The 22,725-nt window shown below is 33.1% G+C and overlaps 1 protein-coding gene across 7 annotated transcripts in view; it reads left to right on the forward strand.

The window, feature by feature from the left end:
• The window catches only part of LOC143236985 (four and a half LIM domains protein 2-like), a 124,171-nt gene that overhangs the window by 18,038 nt on the left and 83,408 nt on the right, over positions 1–22,725 (forward strand). For 2 of the 7 annotated variants that reach the window (XM_076475738.1, XM_076475739.1), the window contains exon 1: positions 7,359–7,498. The exons of the other annotated variants lie outside the window; for them this stretch is intronic. In XM_076475738.1, the coding sequence (XP_076331853.1) occupies positions 7,466–7,498 (33 nt within the window). In that variant the 5' untranslated portion in view covers positions 7,359–7,465. Of the gene's footprint in view, positions 1–7,358; positions 7,499–22,725 lie in introns of those variants that run through there. 7 annotated transcript variants of the gene reach the window in all.

Here is a 22,725-nt window from a genome sequence, read left to right on the forward strand (position 1 = left end):
ATTGGTGGCATTAGCAAGGACTGTTGGTGAACTACTCCAGGTACATCGTACAGGTAGCTCGTATTGGTGGCGCTAGCAAGGACTGTTGGTGAACTACACCAGGTACAAGCAGCCTGGATTGGTGGCGTTTGTTAGAATTCAACCCCATTGGTTTGAAATGTCACCGTGAAAGTTCAGAGGGTGAGAGTTCAAAAAATGTATTTATATGATCCAAAAAGCGTAGAATGCAGATGGTACGTTAATCGACGGTAAATTGGTTCTTATAAGGAGTCAACAAAAACTATATACTATTCCATATGTGTATGCATGTATTATAATATACATTAGGGTTTATTATATGGTGGATGTACCCAAACACTACCGTACTTTACGTGCATGTTGACGATGTTTGGGATTTGACGGCAGAAGAAACCTGATATTTTTTTACTCTCTTTTAAGGTCGTGAAGGTGTTAAGTCACGACAAATACGTTTTGGTTTCGACGTCACGCTTAACGTTTGGAACGAAACGAGTTTGTCTTTTGTGAGCCAAACGATCTCGTGCTGCCAAGGACGAAATGAAACTGTTAAGGAATAATAATAAATTAAAGAAACAGACTTCAACGACCGGCTGACCAACAAGAGTATGTTTTTTTTTAAAGTTTTCTTTTATCACTGTCTGTCTGAGAACTTGCTTTCATTGACAAGATTTTGTCATCTGTGATTTGTTTGTGGTTGAAACTAATTCAACCATTTAAGTCGGCTGTTTGAAGAAAATATCAGTTCAGCTCTACTTTATGAAGAGTGTATACCGTCAAAATCAATCTAGTTATAAATACCTGAAGACTGCTTAAAGTCAAAATCAGTTTTGGTATAGATAGAAGTAGAGTCACAATTTAGGAAAATGTTAAATAAACAAACATGATAAAAATTGATCCACTATATGCCTACGGGCTGGGCGTACATGGTTGAGTGATTTAGTACAAACTGTGAATCTGAAGATAAATTGTTTGTTTACCCATGTTTTAGAAACGCTCCCCACGCATGAGGCACTGGATGAACTGTAAGAGTGATCGACGGTCAAAATCCACTATTCGGTCAGCCAAGAGTAGCCTGAGAGTGCTGTAGACGGGATGTTCTTCCTCCTAATCTATCGGTCCAAAATTAGACGCGACAACATATAGATAGCCCTTGTGTCGCTTCAGGCGATAATTCTGAAGCAAACAAAGAGTTAGAATATGTGGGGAGTTACCGAAATAGTAATTAAATGTTTATTCAGAAACGCCTAAAAGGAATCATTACACCTGTCTGTACTGTTTGGATAACGATTGTACTTCTGTTTCACGCGGGATTCAGTGTCCAGTGATTTATGTATGGTATTTATGTCTATTGGTCTAGACAATACGGCTTCTAATGTTTGTCTCCAAAAACTATGTTAGCATTTAAAAGCATGGGATTACAGTTAGCCTCAACACAATGCGACACACACAAAATAAAACACTAAAAATATGAAGTCCTCTAGTTATACGTTTAAAATGAAATTTGTCAATCTAATTATTATTATCATTGTATCCTTTTTATAAACTGTAAGTAGTGGAAGAGAATTTTAAAGAGAATAAACTGAAAGTATAGGACAGATGATAAAGACAACAATCTTGCAAGGAACAATTAATGTAATTATTCAAAGTATTTTATAATGTGGTGTTTGTGTCTGTTAGTCTAAACACAAAACTGTGTATGTCCGTTGGTCTAGACATTACGATCTATATGCCTATTAATGCAGAGAGTACGCTATGTCCATTAATATAAACAATACTCTCCATAAGTCTACAAATCCAGACAGTACGGTGTGAATACCCATTAATCCAGACTCGTTTAAGACTGTTGAATAGTTTCCCGCATTATGCAACAAGTTATACCAGTAGAAACCTTAAATCAAAATTTAAAATATCCATTAAATACAGTGTCGTAAAGAACGTTGTCTCTTCGAACTATGAAAGAGTTGCTTGATGACGCTGACAGTGTTAAGTTATTGTTGTTGTTTATTCTTCGTTAATAACCGTTTTAGCAATAGCCACGAACCTTTATTTCTAACGCTGACATTCGACATACTTTCATTAAAATCTCATTCAGTGGTTTTTGTTATATTCATCTGTGTATATACACAAAGCTAATTGTCTGTAGCGGAAGATTTGTAAGTCATCTGGTGTACAAACAGGCGTGGTTGTAAATTAGAATATTTCAAACAACAGTTGATTTAATCTCTCTTATCAATTATTCTCTTTACTTTCGCACGTGGACTCAAGATGACTCAACAGGTAACCGATATCAGAATAACACATTAACCACCTCCACTTTGTACAGTTACTTCCGTAATGGCCACAAACGTCATCGTTTTATATGGTTACACAGTTTTAAGTTTGTTCTTAAGATTCTCATAACGTTTCTCATACAGTCATGTGTTGTGTGGGGGTTGGGGTGGGTGACGTCACATCCAACCTGACCAAATATGGTTTGCTCTCGACATCCTTTCTGAGAACTTGCACAAAAACAAGTACAATTTAAAAGTGTGTCTTAGCGTAGTTCATTACGTGCAGTTAAGGTTAGTCAACAAACTGAAATGCAAGAACTAGAAAAGTAAAAACTACTTTTATAAAGTATAACTCTGTTAATGTTAAAACTTGTTTAACATTATATATCCAGCGATTGTAGTAACTTAGTTTACAGATGGATAGGCTAGTTACTTTAACAGACAGAGGCAGTTACTGTTGTATTACATGTAATATGACATAAGGCATCTATTGTTGTAACGCATTTTAAATGGGTTCATAGAGCAGGTTAATTTACAGCTATAACAGTATAGAAACATGACTAGTTCATTTACTGCTGTAAATAACGTTACCATAAGTTCATGAGTCACTGCTATGGACATTTTACTTTTGAATAAATTAGTTAGTGTTGGGTTAAATCAGCAACTGATGCGATTTATTTTCCAATAGAATAATTACGCTAATAACTCGTTTTACCAGTGCATAGCTCAGTTGCTATTATATTTACCATTATATAGATAAGTTACTGTCGTACTTTATGATAATCAATCATAAATCAGTAAATATTCCAACCCTTAGATGGCCATTGTATAGATACTTTAATTCAGTAACTCATTTTCCATAGCACAAATCAGTTGCTGTTGTAACTCACTTTGTCATTGCATTTCTCAGTTAGTGTTGTATCCAAGCTCACCATTGTTGCAGAGCAGTAAGTGTTATCATTTTGTTGATATTGTGGTTATTCGTTTCAGCATGCCATAGATCAATAACTAATATAACTCGGTTTATTGTGACTTTGCACAACACTATACTAGCACAGGTTAGTCTGGGCACAGATCAGTTTCTATAACTGAGTTTACCTTGATATAGATCAGCTACTGGTGTATGCGAATTTGTCAAGGCACAGCTGTTACACACCCTTTACAAGGTTTAGCTCAATAGTATCGAAGGTCAACTTGTAATGATACAAATTAGTTGTTGTTATAATGCAGTTTAATGTGGCATACTTTAGCTACTGTTGTAACGCAGTGTAATATGGCACAACTCAGTTCTTACAATAACACTTTACCCTTAAATACAAACCTTACGTATTCATAGAATTCCTTAGTTTAGTACGTTACAGTTGACTTCTTATTTCCAGTAGTGATTCATGCATAAACAGAAACTCTGGTTTTATAGCGATAGAACTACGTTAGTTTGACTTGAAAAGCGATGCATAATAAATTACACTATGTAAAAAAAATATATATATATTTTTCTTGTTTATGGGCAGAAAGTGTTATTTTCCAATTGCTTATGCCTAAAGTAAATGGAAAAGACCTATTTTTTCTTCAAACTTTACTTTTGTGACCTGGAAGTGTATAACGAAAACATGATGTAAGACTATATTTGGGGCTGATACGTGAAAGTGATTTACATTACAGTCGCAAATATCTCGAAAACTACTCGTTTCTGAACATTTTTGTATAACTTTAATATAAATACATGTAAATCTTGATTTATATGTTGTTTTATTCAGACCTCATGTAAATGAAAATGTGCAAATTTGCCTGTTTTTACATAGAAAATAGGTTAATTTCTAAACTTCATTATCCAGATCACAAAAGCAAAGTTTGAAGGGCCATTTTCTGTATTTTTGCAACATAAGCAATTAATAAATAACACATACTGTCCAGGAACATAATTTGTGTTACATGGTGTTATTTGTATGACGTGCATCGACCTCAATACACATGTAAATATGCAAGGCCAACATATGACCTGCCTCTATCCCTGCTAACCTTAAACAAAAGTAACAAAATTCTAGTCAGGCGAGGCGTAGTTGTATTACCTTTACCCTTACTGTCATGTGTATAAAGATAATCGCGTGACGTTACATCAACGCTCATGTGCAGAAATTGACCTAATGTGGTTCGTGCAAAACACGATGTGATGATCTTAATTGTAACTCTCGGGTTCGAAAGATCTGATCAGAATATTTGAGATTAGCATAATTAAAGAGTACCGAAACCAATGTACTAAATAAAAGGAGTAGTTTCTAAGATTTGATTTGAATGTATTTCAGTAGCATTTTCTAAGTAATTAACATTACTATCAAATTATTTTATTGAAAATAAGTGGAAAGAGTTAACTTTCTACAAAAGTACAAACTTACCGATTCTTCTCCCAGAAATATCTAATGGGTTGGGGTTCAGTTGCTCATTTTAGCTATTTACAAAATGATTTTAGCTTTGTAAAAAAAATTGGTGTATTTCTCATACCGCAAATATTCTTCTTGCTTGCAAATGAAATGTTTATTTCTTCATACAGTAATAGAACATTTATAAATTTGCTGGAGAAATGTGTTGTACTTTACATTTTTATTTACTCTAATACGTGTTTTAACTTCTCCTTCAGGTTGTTAAAAAATTTACCACATCATTTCCTCCTATAATCTCGCATTAATAAAATTCGATTTCTGAAACTGAATATATTCTCCCTCCCAGTTTCAGGAATATACGAAAGATGAAGTGTAGAAATGTATTCATATTACTTTATCTTATGTAACCACTCGTTGAAATGTATTTACATAATTTTCTTCTTTCAACAAGTACTAAAGATCAGATGTAAACATTTTCTCGTGTTAATATTTCACATTTGTTGAACATATTAAAAATTCCGTGTTGAAATGTAAACGTATTTCCTGTAATTTTACTACGGCTCAATCAGTCAACTGTAAAATACGACTTTAGAATATATTTGACTAAGTAAAAAGTGTTACAACAGAATCTTTTTATAAACTGTAGCTACCTGGACTTTGGAGTCGTTAATGTTTTGAAGTTGCGTAGAGCATTAAACGTCTTCTGTTTATCTTCCTTGGATATCAAAACTTTGTCTGATTGAATTATTTTATAAGCTGTAGATATGTATAAAAAAAGTTGTAGCTGTAATATATCTTTTATCGATTATCTTTCATAAAAGATGATGTAGAAAGTATGGACTACCGAGTTAGCATTGTATTATAAAATCCTAAGCTGTTGACATCTGCTGACCAAAAATAAAATATTAACTTTCTACTATGCTGCCATCTACTGTAATAAATGTAAGTTTTAATGCTAAAATTCCTTATGTTGGTTTTGTCGCGATTAGTTTTCTTTAGTAAATTAGTTACATGGTATTTAATCAGACTACTCAATTTTGAAAATAATAAATAACCATTGAAAAGCATGAGGCTTAAATATACATAAAACATGTGATAAATTATAAGGAATTATTACATGATTTAAAAGAAGTTTGTGAATCAATCACAAGTTTTAATATTTTGTTTTTGCTGTCATTTTCTTAAATTATTGTTAATTAAATACATTAAAATAGTAGGTTCAAAATAAATGAATTTCTGGATGATTAGATACCGGAAACTGAAAGATCATCAGTCATCAGTTTTAGTTTTATTGTATCCTAACATTCTAAAACTGATCTGTTCTACATTATTAGATACCGACCATTTAAAACAATCAGATATTAAAAAGTTAAACGAAAGTGGATGCAGGATCATCAGATCATTACCATTTAAACTAATTATTCGCAAGTTTATTAGAACTAAAGCAGTTTAAGTATATTTTACTGAGTCATTACATTTTTAGCATATAAAATGAATCAGTGTGGATTCTTAGACATTGAGTTAAAACAAATCAATAAGAGAATTATCAGATTCTTTGTATTACAATTTTTATTATTAATAATGAGATGATTATTTTTGAAGCAATGAAAACCAATTTTAGTTGCTTAATTAGTTAATCTTGTTCGTTCAAAACAGTAATTTATCCACAAGTCAGGTTTTAACCATAAATAAAGATAAGTTAATAATCTCCTTATTCTATATCTTTGCACATATTAATAAAAATATTATTCTTCTGATTAGAGATTGTTTGTTGCAATTAGAAACCTTTGCCTTAATGTGAAAAGTTTCTATGGTATTAAATATCCATCACGTAATTAAGTTTTAACTTTCTTTCATCATTAGAAACTTCTCTTTAGCACCAAAGGGTTTATATCTTGCGAAATCAAGACTAGGTCTTGAACTTGACCTGGAAGCAGGACATTAAGATTAATGTGCACATGAATTATAATACAAATGTTTTGGCAACCTGGTAAATGAATAACCTACCGCACCACTTGGCGGGAAACGTCACGTACTGTATAACGTAATTTTTTGCAGTAGTAATAAAAGACAAACTTGGAGATTCTTTAGTTAAACAAACTTAATCTAATAATCAATAAGTAGAACATTTTAAAGTCATTTTTTACAGTAGCTGAGCACTTAACTGGATATCTGCAGTGATACTAGTACAGGAGTTAAGTGTATTCGTTGTTTACATACTTTCAGCAAATAACGGAAAACTTAGCCTAAAGTTCTAACTCGCGGTGCATAAAAATAAAAATAACTCACCTCCAAAAGTACGAGTAATAAATAAACATAGATTCTGTTCCATCCGGCCAACACCTGAAGCACGTGAACTCAGTTACTTACATCCCAATACCTGATCAGTCCTGTCTACTTTATCCCGCCGTGTGACCGTAATGATTCTGTAGGTAAGGGACAGTACTTAACCCTTTAACGCAAACATCTGGAAAGTCTGTGCCTAATGTTTGTACAACATATTTCATTCCAAGAAGGTGTACAGAATCCTGTCAGGTGACACGTGCTGTCATGTGTTGCATTAAGTCGGCCCAGGCGCTTCTGATGAGGATGGTGAGTGGACCAATCTATTTTTCGCTGTCTTGGCAACCCTGAGCTCGAAGTAAGATGTTCAGCAGAATGCGTCCGTCCATCAAGTGTCCTATATATACCACGCCCTTTTTCTTGTGTACCCATTTTTGTAATTGGGATAACAGATTTTGTTTTAGACAGACAAACATGAGTAGCCGTTTTAAAAAATCAGTATAACGTTATGGAAATATGTTATTACTGTGTTTTAGACGAGGGTTGAGGGTAAGTGCTTTGAGCTAATATAGTCGTAGTTACTCTGGATGACGTGTATGATCCTATTAACTGACGTCACGTCTAAACCTCAATGTTCTTCTTTTATTGAGGTTAAAAGCTTATAGCTCTCCTCTTAACCTTAGATATTTTCTTCGTATCAACTATTTTAAACTTTTGTAAAGCCTTTATTTTAGTCCTAGTTACAGTACTTAACGGTAGTTTGTTTTCTCTTTCATGCCTTATCGAGTGCTTTTTCTCGCCTGATAACGAAGCACAGATTACAGAAGATTGAAAGTTCTTTTAGTATTTCGTATATATAGTTTTAAGCCTGTCGACAATGGGTGAATAACACGTTTCTTTTACATAATACTGTGTACTTCTCGTAAGAGTGCTCTTTACGGGTGATTGCACATTATATGTAAGAAAATGATAAAAGTAAACTGTCCACGATTACAATGTGCAGACGTTAAAATATTATATAACAGAACAACAAAAATGTATCGTCTATTCAACCACGGTAACACTTGACATTAACATACGTGTACAACAATAAATATGAAAAAAACTGTCATAAATATACTCCTCGGTCTGACATAGTCACTTGTACAGACGCTTATAATAGAAACAGATATACCCTGTCCATTCTACTGTTTTCATTGTTACCAAACCTTACAATGATTGTTACAAAGCATTGTATACTTCCCTTAATAACGATTTTGGTGTAATTTTATTGCTGTGATAGATGTACTTTTAATGTTCATTAATCATAAAAATGTTTGACTGGTCAAAGTTTTGTTTTTAATTATATAATACTTTAAACATCTCTTGGTGAACTGGACAAGCTATTTTGCACTTCAGACTGTTTTAATTTTCTATTAATAACAATAATAGTATACTGTTTAACTATTCTTCTTCCAGTATTGTTAAATAGTGTTTTAAATATTCATTATTGGTATGGACTAAACAATATCCAGGTGAAGTAAAAGTAAGTTCTCCAAATTCACATTATCATGATTAATGTCACTATTGCATCTATTTTCATGTTTATATCCTATTCGTGTTAGCACAAAATCAAACGTCTTTTTCAGTTAAATGCGTGTATTTATTGAAATTTAATCGAAAATAAAATTAGATTCCTTATTGTGTTTAGAAGCAACTGATTTTTACTTCGCCCTGTCTTTTAATTTTTTACGTTTTACTGTGAAGTTAGTGATGATGAAAACTGTGGAATAGCCAGTATATTTTTATTTCTGTCACATATAATATTCTAATCACAGCTCCCTGGTGAGTAAGGCAATCTATTCAATACTGTGTTGTTCTTTTGTTACATAATATTTTACTGGACAACATTTGTTTTTGAAGAAATATTGTAACTTTCTATTAATACTGACAACATTCAATAGAAAACTTGTATTTAGTCTCTTGTTGCAAAATATTTTAAAAGTATATATATATAATTAATGTGGTGCACTGGTCAATATACTTTTGTTTCACACTGTGGTAATCATGCGTTACTGGTGACTATGGAATATTGCGCTCTTTCTTGTTGCTTTGTTTTACGACGTTATAAACGTTTCTTACTAATACCTGCGATGGTTCCAAATTTCACTGTGTCGGAATTTGGGTACTCTAGGGCTATCTGCGCTAGCCGCCCCTAATTTAGCAGTGTAAGACTAGAGGAAGGCAGCTAGTCATCATCACCCGCCGCCAACTCTTGGGCTACTCTTTTACCAACGAATAGTGAGATTGACCGTCACATTATAACGCTTCCATGGCTGAAAGAGCAAGCGTTTTGTGTGATGGGGATTCGAACCTGCGACTCAATTACGAGTCGAGTGCCTTATCCACCTGGCCATGCCAGGCCTATCTGTGATGGACTAAACGATATGTGTTTATTTCCGTGTTAGACAATCATGTAAATATTCATGATGATATCGATGGACTCAAAATAATGTTTTCGTGTTTATTCAAGTTTATTAAATAATCAAGACCAGATTACTTCATGAATATCAACAAACTATGACGCATGGCTTCAGTGAAATATATTATCAGAGTTTATTGAGGTTTGTTTATGGAAATCTGGAACAGTTAATCAGTATGATATTAAGCATAACTTTAACCTCAACGAAACAATATTAGCAGACAAGGTCGATAATAGTTTATGAAAATTGTAATAATCTGTGATGGTAAGGCTGATTAAGTTCAACAAAAACATACAAATTCTTGAAGCATTGATTATATCATCAGTCCTCTTTTAATAACCTCGTCCTTGTTATCTGAAGGCTGAGATCGGTTTCATTCCGTTTTAATAATCTTATATATTTAACTAGGCATTGACTATATCATCAGTCCTCTTTAAATAACCTCGTCCTTGTGATCTGAAGGATGAGATCGGTTTCATTCCGTTTTAATAATCTTATATATTTAACTAGGCATTGATTATATCATCAGTCCTCTTTAAATTACCTCGTCCTTGTTATCTGAAGGATGAGATCGGTTTCATTCCGTTTTAATAATCTTATATATTTAACTAGGCATTGATTATATCATCAGTCCTCTTTAAATAACCACGTCCTTGTTATCTGAAGGCTGAGATCGGTTTCATTCCGTTTTAATAATCTTATATATTTCCCTAGGCATTGATTATATCATCAGTCCTCTTTAAATAACCTCGTCCTTGTTACCTGAAGGCTGAGATCGGTTTCATTCCGTTTTAATAATCTTATATATTTAACTAGGCATTGATTATATCATCAGTCCTCTTTAAATAACCTCGTCCTTGTTACTTGAAGGCTGAGATCGGTTTCATTCCGTTTTAATAATCTTATATATTTAACTAGGCATTGATTATATCATCAGTCCTCTTTAAATAACCTCGTCCTTGTTACCTGAAGGCTGAGATCGGTTTCATTCCGTTTTAATAATCTTATATATTTAACTAGGCATTGATTATATCATCAGTCCTCTTTAAATAACCACGTCCTTGTTATCTGAAGGCTGAGATCGGTTTCATTCCGTTTTAATAATCTTATATATTTAACTAGGCATTGATTATATCATCAGTCCTCTTTAAATAACCTCGTCCTTGTTACTTGAAGGCTGAGATCGGTTTCATTCCGTCCTTCTCTGAACTTCTTCCAATAAGTCAGTATTTTTTCTTTCATAAGGAGAGCAAAACTTACACAATTTTTTAAATAAGGTTTAGTGATTTCTGTTAAAGACTAATTAGCTCTGTTGACGTGTAATTAATATATTTACTCTACTTTCTAAACTGCTATTAGTTTGTTATTTAAATAGATTCTGTGGATTTAATTACTTGTTTTTCGCTATGTGCAGTTACTTTTCAGTGACATAGGTATGTTTCCATCTATCTTGGATGTGTTAACGAAACTGTAATAATTCGAATGCATTACATTGCTTTTGCTATACAACATACCAGTTGATACGAGTTATTCTGTACAACCTCATCATTCTCAATACAACTGGGAATATATATTTAGTTTCATGCTAGCATCAAACGTTGTTAATTTATCAGGACTTTCACGTAATTAAAAAAAAAAGTGAAGACCTATTGCACTGGCCCTCCGTCAATCATCTAAAAGTCCAGTTTGACTAGATTTAAGTAAAAATAATTTTCATTCAAACCCAGTTAATTGGTATTTATCCAACTTTTACTGATGTGACTTTACAGCTAATTTTCTCTGTGGAATCTTATCAAAAAACTTTTGAGAACTAAGTACGCCAAGTCCATATCCATCCATATTACAACTCACATCCTCAGAAAACAGAACAGATTAGTAAAGCAAGATCTTCTTTAGTGAAACCATGTTGAGTTTCTCTTTTCCGATTTAATATTTTATTAAATGTTTTCGCGAAGCTCCTTTCTTCAAACTGACCAACCTTATACTTGATCTTTATAAAATCCTGAGGAAAATGTTACCCGGTCACATGTCTCATTTCTGTCTTTTTACTTTTCACCAAGGAGTTAATGGGTACATGATTATAGCTAATTCCAAAATTTCTCTTAAAATTCTTAGATTGGTTTATACTAACATTACATTTTATAATTGATGGGTAGTAAAAATAAACAAATATAAAATCTTGGTCTTTAAAGGAAAACTTTCCATCATTAACTTTGAGGATCCAATCCCATTTTAAAGTTTACTTAACTTTGAAGTAGTTTAAACTGTTAAAAAGTCACTTATTAATAATTTGTATTGGGTCGACCCTTTAGATCATATGTTAGAACAGCCTTTTAACGTGTGATAGGTCTGGGTTTCAGATCCCAGGGGAGAAAGTTATAAATATCTTTAAAAAAGCACACCCTTAAAAAGTCTTGCTATTAGTTTTAACATTACCAGCAGCTGTTTCTCCTAAGGACTTTTTTTTATTTTCATTTTTCAAACAAATTACTGACGTTTCTATAGTGGTATACATATGCATAAAATTTAACAAAGAAAAAAATTACCAGATGTAAAACAGAAATATAAAAAAAAGTCTAACGTTTTATAAAAGTTTGAAGGTCAGTGACAACTAAGAAATTGGTCCTTTACCTGATTGAACATTTTATTTTGAAGAGAGCGACTACGCCTGACATAACTAATTTGGCTTCTTGCCAACTAGAGGTTGCCTAAAGTTTACAAGTCAGCTGTGTATGTGTCCTGATTCTTTAATGTCCAAGCAAAGAAGCTGAGCCAATTTTAAGTTACTATTTTGACAATGACTTTTTACGGAGTTGTAGACATTACCTGGAATAACAATTAATTTTTAAATGTATCTCATATAGCATTACCTGTCATCTCGTACTAGCGAATTTTGTAATAATTGCTTTGGTTATACCGCGATGATATATTTTAGCCATTATATAAGAGGAAGAGCAATGTTTGTTGTCGGTCCTTCTCCTGCTGCCATCTTTTATCAACTACGATAATTAAATGATCTGATCTAAAGGAAATAAAATGAAATACATTGATGAAAATAATAATAAGATGGATGAAGTACTGTTTAAAAAATAAAACCGTTTTGTATGGATATAAAATAATAAAGGAAAGTTATTATTAGATTTTCAATTATATTACTATCTAATAATGAAAATTATTCTTATCTAACATTGTTTAAACTGCTTGGAAATCATATTGTTTGACAGCTGACTGGTGAAATGTTGTTAGTACGCTAAATATGTTACATGAGTGATTAAATACTTTTTAACTTTCTATATTTAAACGTAAAAGTTAATCAAGAGGGTTGAGAGATGTCCAAGCATTTGTACTTCATTAATCTTACTCCCTAACGTTTATGGACATTAATTAATTACTGTGGATGCTTGCGCTTGATTTTAAATCAATAAGGCGCAAATTAATGAGCTTATCTGACTTCTGGTTAAATAAACGTGTCAACAAGTGTTCCACATTTACCTATTCTCTGATTTTTAGTAGCGTAATTCAGAGAGTTGTTTTTTTCTACCTAGACTATGATTTTGGCTTTTTTTTTGTAAAATTGTATTATTTAACAGGCACAATAATATTATTTTTCATCATTCGTGAGACAGCTTCTTTATTTTACCTGCGGAATTATAACGCTAAAAACCGGGTTGCGATACTCGTGGTGGGCAGAGCACAGATAGCCCATGTGTAGCTCTGTGATTAATTCCAAACAAACAAAAACCTTTCTTAAATTTTGAAAGTTTGTTTCATTTGTATATACGAAATCTTGAGTCACGGTACAACGTGACTACAACGTAGTCTGAAATTTCAGTACCCTAAATATACGTTCCCCAATACCGTTTAACTGTCGAAAACGCTATTGTATCTGTCCCAATACTGTTGTATATTTCTTAATACTGTTGTATGCTTCCCAATATTGTGATACCTTTCTTAAACTGTTGTACGTTTTACTATTATTATGAAAAGTGAGTGCGTCAATGTTCTTTCGTATATTCAAATTAAACACAATATGAGTATTTTGCCGGAAGAGACAGTAATAGCAGCGTAATGATTACTGATTTAACGTGCTTCGTGCCTTATCGTTATATCCTACTTTATATAGCAACGTAAAGACTGTTGTCAATATCTAATTACAGGTGTATGTTTCTGAAGTGAATATATTTATATTGAAACGAATTCGTTAGGTATTTGTTTTCTATCTCGGAAAAGTTCACATTATTGGGTTGTTTAATGCTCAATTAGTCGACAGCTTTCTGGTACTGTGGAGCTAACATTTCTTATGCGGTGGAATTTACAAAAGTGAGAGATACACGTTTTCGCGTTTGGCGTGATTTCTATGTTGGGGCAGGCATGGACTCTACCTTGCGTAATGACTTCGCAGAAATCTGTTGAGTCACTGCATACAGGTGTATATCATCTAGTTAAACATTTAAATGTGAAGCATTTGTGTATAAGTGCATATTAGAAAATTACAAGCTGTCGCTTACGGTCTCGAGTACTTGACCTTTTGCAAGAAGTTCCAGGCGAAGATATCAGCAAATGGCTAATTCCTCATCACACTCAGCAGTGAAAACTATTTTTAGATATATACTGAGAATTGTTTCATTTGAAGAATACTCAAAATTAACAACGTAAAAAATTCTATTCAACTACATATTATCATCTGAGAACATCATGGATAATTCCAAACTGATTTTGAGTGAGAAACTTTAACTCTGAACACGACTAAATATTATAATATACAATTCGCTATCAGGCATCGACTGTATTTCATGTTCCAGGCATACAGTATGTTATATGGTTTTGACCTTTTTGTATTATTCCAATACGTTTTCATCTTGTGACCAAAATTTGTACAGTTATTTCCGTTTGAAATCAAACTTAAGTTTGAAAGAAAGCCAACTTTTGGCTTTCCATTATTGGTTGAAAGTTTAAGTTTTGCTTCTTAACTTGTCTGATAATGTGTGTTTGCTGTTGCATTGCGTGGCTCTTTAACAGTTAAATATTTTAGACTTGTATACATTCTCGATACACAACTGTATGATTTTAACAGATAGCTATCATACAGACTTCTTTAAATCCGACACACCACTATTAGATTTTAATGAATAAATACAACGGAGGCATTTTTAATTGATTACACAGCTCTGAGGATTGTAACAAGAACCTAACTCATAAATAACTTCCAACAAGGATTTTTTCTTGCATTAACGCACAGCTATGGAGATTGCATTGAAAAAATATTACAAGATTTCTTCAGATAAAATTGCACAAGGACTTCAATAAACACAACATTTTCAGATGTGTTAGGCTTTGTTTTAACAAGCTAAGTTTAGATGAAGTAGCCATGTTGGCTTTCTGTAACATTTCCGTTGAAGGTTTTTCTATATGACTTAATAAAATTTTCTATTTGAGAAGAGGACATGGAGTTTCACAATTTTTTAAAATAAAAATTGCACAAAACAATTATATGTTGTAAATAAAATGTCTAAGCAAAGATACAGACTTAACGTCACAAGTTTGTTTTCTTTGTCTTTTACGTTAGGGACGTGTGTCAACACCACCAGCTAGCACGTGGATAAACGTCATCGACTTGGTCAATTGATCGATTGCATTAAGTCTTTGTGTTGATATAAAAATCTCCCTTCATCTTTTAACATCCAATTATTTTGCGTCCAGATCATTGGTTTATCTAAGATTAAACAAAAACAAAAAAAGGAGGGCACTTTAATATGCAATACGCTTATCTTATGTGAACAGAATCTGCCCTTTGTTTCAGGATTGAATATTTCATGTAGGAAAGTTGTATTTATTTTCTCTCTAATATTTTTCTGCTTACTTATGAGCTTATTCAGCCATAGATCTCTAAAGTAACGCTTATAAGATTAACATTACTGTATTATGTTTTCATCTAAAGAATAGCTTAAGAACACTGTGACAGCTATAGCGTTGTTTTTAACCTTTTCGATACCAGGGATCAGCTCGCTACCTCCCTACACCGTCACGAACCACAAAAAACAAGTATAATGAAGAGCTGTCATAATTTGTGTATGAATATCTGAGCGTTTGTGTTTGGCCCGGCATAGCCAGGTGGGTTAAGATGTTCGACTCGTAATCCGAGGGTCGCGGGTTCGAATCCCCGTCCCACCAAACATGCTCGCCCTCTCAGCCTTGGGTGCATTATAATGTGATGGTCAATCCCACTATTCGTTGGTAAAATAGTAGCTCAAGAGTTGGCGGTGGGTGGTGATGACTAGCTGCCTTCCTCTATTCTTACTGCTGAATTAGGGACGGCTAGCACAGACAGCCTTCGTGTAGCTTTGCGCGAAATTCAAAAATAAACAAACGTCTGTGTTTGTTTTTCGTGAAAATGCAAGTGCCATTAAGAGAACTGTAACTGACCAGTAGTTAAGAACCGCTGATCTATACTGTGCATAGTCTTTAAAATAACGACAAACACCAATTTTTACGCTTCGATAGAACTAAATAATCCTTTTTATTCGTCGGTGTTTTTGATGTTCAAACAACAAAACTCCAAGTTAAACCACAAATTAATTCTTAATTTCTTAATTATTCTGTGCAGAAACGTTTATTTAAGATTACGAAAGATTTCATGATGAAAGTATTGTCTTCGTGAATTTGATCTTCAGCGACTTTTTGATAATTAAAACACCTTAGTGATTTAAAGATACACCGTGATCTTGATTTTTCGACCATTACGACATCATGATTACAAGTGGGTCATTATCTAAATTAACTACCTCTTGGTTACTAATGGATCGCTACAATAATTAGAGATCACACGGTTGATAATAGATTATCTTAATTACCAAGAGATCGCATGGTTAATAATACATGGCTAATACTCAATCGACGGTTTAAAACTAATCAGATATAAAAATATCATTGAAACTACTACCTACAACATTCCCACTGTTTAAGGGTTATGCCATACGATTTTAACCTTTGCTATGCTCAATGTTTAAGATCTGTGGTTTTAACGTTTTGCAAACTCAGTGGTTAGAAACCAACAGTTTTGTCTCTTAGTAACTTCTTGCCATTAGGAATCTCGGTAGTTTAAGGTCATGATTAAGGTCGTGACCTTCAGATAACTTAATTTTTAAAATTCATGTTCATGAAATTTAATGAACCAAATACTTTAAAATTTGATATCATTACTGGCCAAGTTTTTATTTAAAATTTATTACCTTCAAGCTACAATGAATGAGCAATAACAGGTATAAAATAAGCTTATATTTAGTGATTTCACAGTTTTTAGAGTTCTTATATATTTAACGAACTTGCAGATTTAGATTCGTTGCGTTTGAGTTTCGGTAAAGTTACAGGTTATGTTGATTATTTGTTGTTTTATTGAATTTAGAGCAAAGCTACTCGAGGGCTGTCTGCATTAATCGTTCTTAATTTAAAAGTAATAGGATAGAGGAAAGAAAGCCAATCAACACCAACATTTGGCTACTTTTTACCAATGAAAAGGGGGATTGACCATCACATTATAACGCTGAAAGACAAACAGGTTCGATGACGGCATTCTAACTTGCGCCCCAAAGGTTGCGAGTAGCTGAGGTGATCTTTCGATAAACTTTACTCTCCTTTCTATAAACGTTGGAAAGTATTTTTTATCCTTTAACACTTGTAGAATATTATTATGTATTTGTTGAAATGCGTTTTAATTTTTCGTCTTTTTGAGATGTAAAGTCGATATTGTTGTTGCCATGCCTTTCAAGAAGGGTGGAACAGCAAGTCTTATAACGCACACACAAATACACATTCACGCCCAAAACTCTAGTGTTGACAGGTGTGTGTCAAGTTAAAAAGTTTTATATACTTTATTCATTAGTTAATTGTAAACGCAATGATGTTGTACTTTAATCTCATAATAATGTCACCTTAAGGGGTGTTTTATCAAGGTTTTATTAAAAGCTCTGCCATCAGGTGTATATTTTCTGTTCACTAAACGAGAATTGAATCAAACCAATAGGTAATCTTCACTCAATGAACCATTGTATACATATATATATATATTCTCCAATTTTTCTATCTTCTTATATTTATTATTCAATGAAACTTCATATAATTTAAAACTATTATAAAAAGAAAGCCTTTTAAACTAGGCAGAAAGTTTCCACAACTTTTCAGAATTTACTGAGGTAAAAAACGACAACAATGATTTATTTTCCATTGCGTTCTTTCTTCACGTCCCACGTGATCCAGGGCGACTGATGAGATGTTGGTGGTGTTTATTAGTGCTTTGTTATATCAGGAAGAAAGTCTGGATGTACAACACTGACCTATGCTGACCTGTTACCACGCGCTGTTAACCTCGCTTTCTGTCTACTGCTTCGGACAATCTCTCACGAGCTTGATGACGTAAAGAACTTTCGCCCCGCCTTAAAGGTCTGTTCCTTCTCCCCTGTCAGTCGTGCACACGCCTGATGAAGCATGGTTTGTAGCACCCCCTATATTTATTGAAGCGGGACCTTTACAAGCTACTGTTCATTTAGTTGAGGAAGAAGATTTACCTTTTTTTCATGTGCTGTTATATTGTAAGTCCTGACCTCTGACACAGAATTCATGTCCAGAGGATATTCCTCTGTAGCCTGTCAAACCATTGAAACAAGGTCATGGCGTCGACCGAGCCTTGGTCCTCGACCGTACATCAGTATATTTACCGAGAGTACCCTTGCTAAAACTACAGGGGCGCGGCATTGGTACGAGGGGCTGCCCCCTATACACACTCAGGGCCAATGTGTCCATCCTGCGATCAGAGCTTTGCGGACCCGTGTGGTGAGTAAGTACGTTATAACCATTAGGTTGTTTTCTTTATTATATGTTACATGTGCATGCTTTCATACAGAAAATTAGATAACTTGAAAGAAAACAGTTGCGGTCCCTATTATATGTATTCTCAGTAAATTGATTTAAAATGTCTCTAGCCATTACTTATAACTTCATATTTTCTATGTTCAAAGGCATGAAACCTACAGGTCACAAAATACAGCTTACAGTTACACAGTGGTAAGGTTGAAGAAATACGTTAAATATGAGAGTTCGATACCTGTGGTAGTCACAACGCAGATAGCCCATTGTGCAAGTTTACACTTAAATATAAACAAACAACAATACCACAGAAATTATAGACCCGTATCATTGACATAATAAAACTTATGAAAACCTAGGAAGAAAACATTCAGTCAAGTTAACCTGAACAGAAAATCATATAGTACACTACAGAGCTTTTTAAACGTCCTGAATTAACAAACTACACGAGATTTTTGTGCTTTTGCTTTATTGGTAGAAATGAGTATTTATTTTAAATATATGCAACTTCATTATCATAAATGTTAATGATTGTAATAAAAATTTCGTACAACTGGAGTCGCAAATTTAAGAATCCCCGCGTCGGTAAGATAGGCTAAGAAGAAAATTTTACGTTCACTCCCTTAAAAACGTTTCTCCTGATGGAACAATGTTAAGCCTAATGTTAAGCTTATGGCTTAACGTGCTGAAATTCGGAGTTCAGTTTCAATCTGTAGACACAGCAGATATCTGAAAGTGGCTTTACTCTAAAACAAACAAACAAATATTTAAAGCGTTATAAGTAATTATTAGTGTTTCTGTAACATGTAAGACTAGTACTAAGCTAAAATGTGCGTAAATAAGATGTTAGCATTGTAGTTAATATTAATGAATCAGCAATGTCTATTCTGTACTCCCGATGAAATTTGACGAATGAACTATCATCGTGATAAAATGAATACCTGGCTCAAAATTACACGTCATTGTAACATGGATGTATCAAGATTGATTGCAGGGGAGAAAACAATCTACTTTATAATTAGGGTTAGATTTTATTAATTGATCAAATGTTTAGCTTTTCTCTAGATCTCTTTACGAATATTACATGGAACACATCCGTTCTTTTATAATATAGCTCATAATACCATTTATTTTAGTGTGAACATGTGACACTACCCTTTATAGTATGAACAAAGTGCATTATATCAGCATCTGAAGTGTGAATATATCTATCGTCCTTCATAGCATCATTGTATAATATAAAACAAAAAAAAAACATCTCCATAACAAAAGCACACCATGATAAACAATAACTCAAACCATGAATCTAAGAAATAAAGCAATCGTAACTTTTAATACAACTCTACTTTGAAGGAATATAACACGTTTTGAAGCAGGAACATAAGACGTAAGACCACTCTTCTTTGAAAGATACCCTCCATATGTAAACACTCGTCTTTCAAGAGTGCAACACGTAAATTGAACCTGCGCTATTATGAAAATATTAATATAGCATGTTTTTTTTTAAAAAACTTAAAAGTTGTTTGTGAAGGTAAACTATGTTTCTCTTGTAATTTTTAAAGGAAAATAGTTTTCATCTATAAGTGTTGCAAATCGGTAAAAGTATTTTATACGTAAATTTACAGAAGAATACATCAAATATTATTAGACAAAACTGACATATTCCATATGAACATTTAATAAGTGAAGCAAACAGAGTACAAACAATTAGATTATTACAAAATAGGACTGCGGCTTATGTTTGATCGTTGTGAGTTGCCAATAGAAACTAGATTTTTATTAACTCTGTTCGCTACAAGCTGCCATATTACCTGGACAATAAAATGCAAAATATCAGAGAATCGCGATTCCTCTCGGTCAATACAGAGGACGTTGAAACCCCCTGTGTAGTTTGTTTTTTTACAGAGCATTATTATAAAGGGGAAGTGCTTTTTATTGAGGTACATATTTAACGAAGATTTCAGAACAATTTATTTCCGCGTGTCAATGGACGGTATACAGAAGTGTAAAGTGACTCTATTTGTTTGTTTTTTTACTATATTGCCTGAAAATTAAATATATATATGTGGATATGTATAGCTATATATACGTATGTCTTTTTAACTTGTGTCTTTATCTTAGTCGATATGTAATTTCATCCTGATTTTCGTTCAAATCCAGCTTTGTTCTTGCTATGGTTAAATTGTCACCAGAACTTTGCTTTGTCGCATAAAATTGTACTTCTTCTATTCTAGAGTTAAAATAGTAGAATAATATGAAATAAAAGTGGGAATTTCATCAACAGTTTTAACGTTTGGTCAATTTTCTATTCTGTTAATGTTTGCTATTTTATCTTGATATAAAATAATTTGTTCTATAGTTGAAGCTTTTGACTACGTTTTATAACTAAACGTTTCTTAAACCTTTTCTAACACTGGTTTCATCTGTTCCTATCATTGAATATTCTGAACATATTCTAAAGCTGAATGTTTCTTGAACCTTGTTTTAGCGCTGAAAGTTTTGATCATCTTCTAAAACTAGACGTTTCTTCAAATCTCTAGAGAACTAGCTTCAGTTGGTCTATCGTTAAATGTTTTGAACACCAGGGTGTGCAATTAGACATATTTTCAAACCAGTTTCAGGACTGACTTCAATTTTTTTTTTTACAGTTGAAAGTTTAATCCTTGTTATAAAACTGGACATTTCTTCTTAAGTTTGCAGATCTAAATGTTCTTTTCAGTATTCATATCGTTTCAATCTGTTTCATAATTTAATATTCTATTTCTAGTGACCTAAAGTTAAAAGTATGTGCAACTTCTTCTTAAATTAAAAAGCCTGGAGTTAATATTTTTCTGTACAGTATTCCAGTACATTTTAACAAGTCTATTAAAAATTTACTATCTTTGCTAAACCATCAAACTGAAACCTTCGGCTAAAACGTACCTAAAAAATAAGAAAATACCTAACTCATTGTGCAAATAACTGTTTACTTACCGTAATGATAATGGTTTCAACTCCATTTCACATATTTTTGGGAGAACTTCAATATTTAAGTCGCACCTCTATTTAGTTGCATTTTTTTTTCTTAAAAACATCTACAAGGAGAAAGTGAGTGGTTGGAGTTTTAACTCACAACACATCACATCTTTAGAACTAAATAAACAACCTTCTATCAGAATGTTGCTCATCTGTTGAGTGCCACTGTCTGCTTAAATTGATTTTTGATGATTAAAATGTTGTGCTTCTTAGGGCGTAGTATCAAAAACATTTTAATATAGGAAAAAAACACAGGACAGATATTTAGTTATATCTACGTTATATTTAAGTCATTGATTCATTATAACTATATCTGAAAGAAAACGAGTTTATTATATGTTCATCTTTTTGTTTTACATTTCTTACATGATACCAGCTGTATCCATTCGGTCCTACAATTCCGAATCCATAAAGTACGTTGTATGTTTAAACATAGTAAATATTTATAATTATTCGTTTCTAAGCTATCTATTTTTCAAAGCTGTTAGTTACCGAGTAAGAGAAAAATTAATTATCTTTTCTAAAATTATAATCACTGTGTAAGTTACGTTTTCCAATAATTGTGGATCACGTGACTAAATTATAAGTTTGCTAGGGAGAGAGTGAGATGGAGGATTCCGTTCTGTTATCAAACAACATAATGTTTAAAGCTTTTCTTCAGTACCTAAGAGACGTCAAATCCCGCCCACTCAAGCAACTCTTCAGTACCCGGCGATCATAAAACGCTATTCCTTGTGTCAGTCGAGCTGATTTACTACATCATAAACCTTGCCTGATTCCTCTTATTCAGCCGGGTCCAGCCCTTCCTGTCTGGCCGAATACATCGCCGACTTTCTACACAAACTAATGATAACTTCTCCTGATCATTTTAAACCTGGGGTGCTCGTTAGTTCCTGTAATTGCCTCCTATGAGATTATGACATTTGTCTACAAAAGGGATACGGGCAGCTGAAGGTAAAGTTTGCTTGGAGGGGTGGGGGAGAAGCCTGAAAGTCACGTGTTTTAATTAGGTTCAAATAAATTACAATGTCCTGTAATTTTATGAGTTCACATTTGTCAAGTTTCCGATACGCTTGCAGAACACCTGACAAAACCAAGCATCACGTAACAAAAGTCATTTAATTGATTTTGGTTAAAAAATAAGTGGCTTGACAAATATTTTAGAAATGAGCATTGTCACTAAGGGTCAGTGTTTGAAGCGCCATCTTATGTGAATTCTCTAATGATAACGTGACAAAGAACATGTTTTGAACGATCGTTCCAATTTCAAAAAAAAAAAAAACAAACAAACAATGAACTCAAGTATAAATTTATAAAAGGTGTGACATATATATGGCAAAAGTAAAAAACCTAAAACTGCTAGTCAACAATATATTCCTGTTTTCTGTAGTTTCCATTATCAACGCTACACAAAAATTACTCTTCCATTTAAATTTTCCT

This window comes from Tachypleus tridentatus, chromosome 13 (genome assembly GCF_004210375.1).
Source record: "Tachypleus tridentatus isolate NWPU-2018 chromosome 13, ASM421037v1, whole genome shotgun sequence".
Taxonomy (NCBI): domain Eukaryota; kingdom Metazoa; phylum Arthropoda; class Merostomata; order Xiphosura; family Limulidae; genus Tachypleus; species Tachypleus tridentatus.